Genomic DNA, 3,065 nt, shown 5'->3' with positions numbered 1-3,065 from the left:
TCCACCACCAACAACCCTGTCACATTGAAAGTCACTTCAGTCGCCTTTCTTCCCCATGCAATGCATTTTATTACTAAAAATGTTTGTGATGTGCCATATGTTGTAACGACTGAAACATAGCAACTGCATGGACACACAGACACTCATCCTTTTATTAAGGTGGATTAGCAGTATCAATACTGTCCTTCTGCTAGTGCAACAACTAATAATAATAATTGCAGAAAAGTGTTCAACGTGCACGGATAACAGAAAGATTTGGACATCATCGCCATTCGCACCAACGCCAATACCTCTCATGATTAGTAAGGACCAGTAGCTCTGAAAGACCCGCGGTGTTGCCCGCCAGCTGCTGCGACGGTGTACTGCGCAGGCGCTCCAATGGTTCTGCGGCTTCACGCTCGTCCACACACAGACTTGCGTGCACGAGCACTCAGGCACAAGCGCGCGCACAGGGGGTAGAGCGAACGCGCAGCCTCCCGCATTCAGTCGGTCGCCCTTCTCCCCAAAAAACGGCAGCGAGGCAGTCAGCGCGGGTTTGAGCAAAGGTGCGCAGCGACGTGGAGGCCGCCGGCGTGGCATGGAGCACGAAGACGCCAACCTATCCCGCTTGTCCCCTAACGTGTCCGAGACAGGTAAGGCTTGACGTTTTTATTCGGCAAGCTAAAAAGTTTCAGAGTGTGCCGTTTGGATTTCTTTTGTTTTGTTGCAGCAGGTGCTTTTTAAAGGTTTTTTTTTCCCCCCTCTTTCTTTATTTCACATTGGCGTCTTTGCTGAATGGTCCGTCTCCCCCGGCACTGATTTCGTTTTCTCTTCGTTTTTTTAAGGAGCAGATCAACACATGGCTTACAGCAGCGTTTTCATGCCAACGGTGTTTGGCATCATCTGTCTGCTGGGCATCATCGGGAACACAATCGTCATTGTCACCGTGTTTAAAAAGTCCAAGTTTCGCTGCAGAAGTAGTGTCCCGGACATCTTCATCGTCAACCTGTCGGTGGTGGACCTGCTCTTCCTATTGGGGATGCCCTTTCTCATCCATCAGCTGATGGGCAATGGAGTGTGGCACTTCGGAGAGACGATGTGCACTATCATCACGGCACTGGACACCAACAGCCAGTTCACCAGTACCTACATCCTGACAGCCATGACGCTTGACAGGTACCTGGCCACCGTGTACCCGCTGACGTCCTCGCGCTTCAGGACCCCCACTGTGGCCGTGCTCATCATCTGCGTCCTGTGGATCGTGTCCTTCTTGAGCATTACCCCCGTATGGATGTATGCCAGGCTCATCCCCATACCCGGTGGGGTACTGGGCTGCGGGATCCGACTACCTAACCCGGCCACGGACATTTACTGGTACACTCTTTATCAGTTCTTCTTGGCCTTCGCTATTCCTTTCACTGTCATCTCAGTAGCTTACTGGAGGATTCTGCTCCGCATGACTTCTTCGGAGGCGCTCACCACGCAGAGAAGCGCCCGCATCAAGACCAAAAAAGTGACCCGCATCGCCATCACCATCTGCCTGGTGTTCTTCTTCTGCTGGGCTCCCTTCTATGTACTTCAGCTAGCTCAACTGGCCATCGACCAGCCCACGCTACCCTTCTATTATGCCTACAGGGTGGCCATCAGTCTGGGCTATGCCAACAGCTGCCTAAACCCCTTCATCTACATCGTCCTGTGCGAAACGTTCAGGAGGAGGTTCATCGTGTCCGTGAGACCCGCCGAGGAGGCACAGAGCCCGGCACGGAGCCGAAGGAATCCCAGCAGAGGAGATGGAGATCATTCCTCCGGCCAGCAGATTCTCCACCTTGTCTCGGTGACCGGGAGGTGACCCGTTCACTGTCACTGTGACTGTTTGCATGAGTGTCACGGTGTTTTTAAGCGCGCAGCACATGCAGTCCACCCACCCCGTTCATAAACGTGTGTGCCGGCGGCGGCGGCGTCATCGACTTCAATCGCTCCGCTCAAAGGATGTAGCATGGGACAGTTTCAGTTATCATAGCACATGGATGAGCGGGCAAGCAACAATCCGACGCACATCCCGTTAGTTACGCCAAGTGAGGGAAAAAAAGGAAAGTCGTAAATGGCAGGGAGGCTCCACACAACACCGAACAGCGGAACGGTTTAAACGGGCAGTGCCACCTGTAGAACCAGGGCCCCGTGCAGACAAATTTTGGGAAAGGAACGAAGGACGCGAGCGGCTTGGTGAGGCCTTATGTGGTAAAGGTGGGCTTAGGGAATTTAACAGCGGCGTTTCTAAATTTAAATTGTATCGGAGTCTTTATGGGTGTATTTGCATTATCGAAGAAAGGGGTGGGCAGTGGGGGCGTCCCTCTTAGGTTTCGAGCTCGTTAAAAACGTATTGAACATCAAAGGGCAAGGGTTGGGTACCGTGGGGGGAGGGAGCATAAGATAAATAGTATAAAAGATTGGGGTCGTAAGCCTCTAAAGCCCCCTGACGGCAGTGGTGATTAGTTAAGAGTTGTTTCTTTATGACGGAATTTGTTTTGGCATTAAATAGCGCAATTTGGGATTTACAGAGAAATGTGGGAATGAAGAAGGATGGACTGATAAATACTATGTCCACATCCTTTATATATTATTATATAAAAGATAAGTGGGTTTGGAACATTTATACATATATGTACACAAGAGGGCAGTACGGTGGCGCAGTGGGTAGCGCTGCTGTCTCGCAGTAAGGAGACCCGGGTTCGCTTCCCAGGTCCTCCCTGTGTGGAGTTTGCACGTTCTCCCCGTGTCTGCGTGGGTTTCCTCCCACAGTCCAACGGCATGCAGGTTAGGTGTATTGGCGATCCTAAATTGTGCTCGGTGTGTGTGCCCTGCCCGGGGTTTGTTTCCTGTCCTGTCACAATCCTGGGATTGACTCCAGCAGACCCTGTAGTTACAGGATGGATGTACAAAAGACTGTCCATCTGTTATTTCCTCACCCCAACTGGGAACAGGAATAGGAGTTATCCTGGCTGAGAAGTACATCTCACCAAACTGTCCTTTTGTAATTACATCTCGGATGTATAAGGATCCCCCCTCAATTCCAGTCAAGATGCCAG

At 51.3% G+C, this 3,065-nt stretch overlaps 1 protein-coding gene across 1 annotated transcript; it reads left to right on the top strand.

The window, feature by feature from the left end:
- The first annotated feature begins 467 nt into the window (after nucleotides 1–467).
- Nucleotides 468–2,659, top strand: LOC120542472 (melanin-concentrating hormone receptor 1-like). The gene is made up of 2 exons (XM_039774973.1): nucleotides 468–632; nucleotides 825–2,659. The coding sequence occupies exons 1-2, from the start codon at nucleotides 578–580 to the stop codon at nucleotides 1,826–1,828; spliced, it is 1,059 nt and encodes a 352-aa protein (XP_039630907.1). The 5' UTR covers nucleotides 468–577; the 3' UTR covers nucleotides 1,829–2,659.
- Nucleotides 2,660–3,065: the final 406 nt, after the last annotated feature.

Source organism: Polypterus senegalus, chromosome 13 (assembly GCF_016835505.1).
Source record: "Polypterus senegalus isolate Bchr_013 chromosome 13, ASM1683550v1, whole genome shotgun sequence".
NCBI classification, from domain to species: domain Eukaryota; kingdom Metazoa; phylum Chordata; class Cladistia; order Polypteriformes; family Polypteridae; genus Polypterus; species Polypterus senegalus.
Note: the sequence above shows the minus strand (reverse complement) of the source record. Positions and strands in the feature narration are given on the sequence as shown.

Bases quoted from the DNA above. Each gene is read 5' to 3' on its own strand.
- LOC120542472 (XM_039774973.1), top strand. From the start codon at position 578: ATGGAGCACGAAGACGCCAACCTATCCCGCTTGTCCCCTAACGTGTCC. The intron at 633-824 runs GTAAGGCTTGAC...CGTTTTTTTAAG, and splicing joins CCCTAACGTGTCCGAGACAG to GAGCAGATCAACACATGGCT.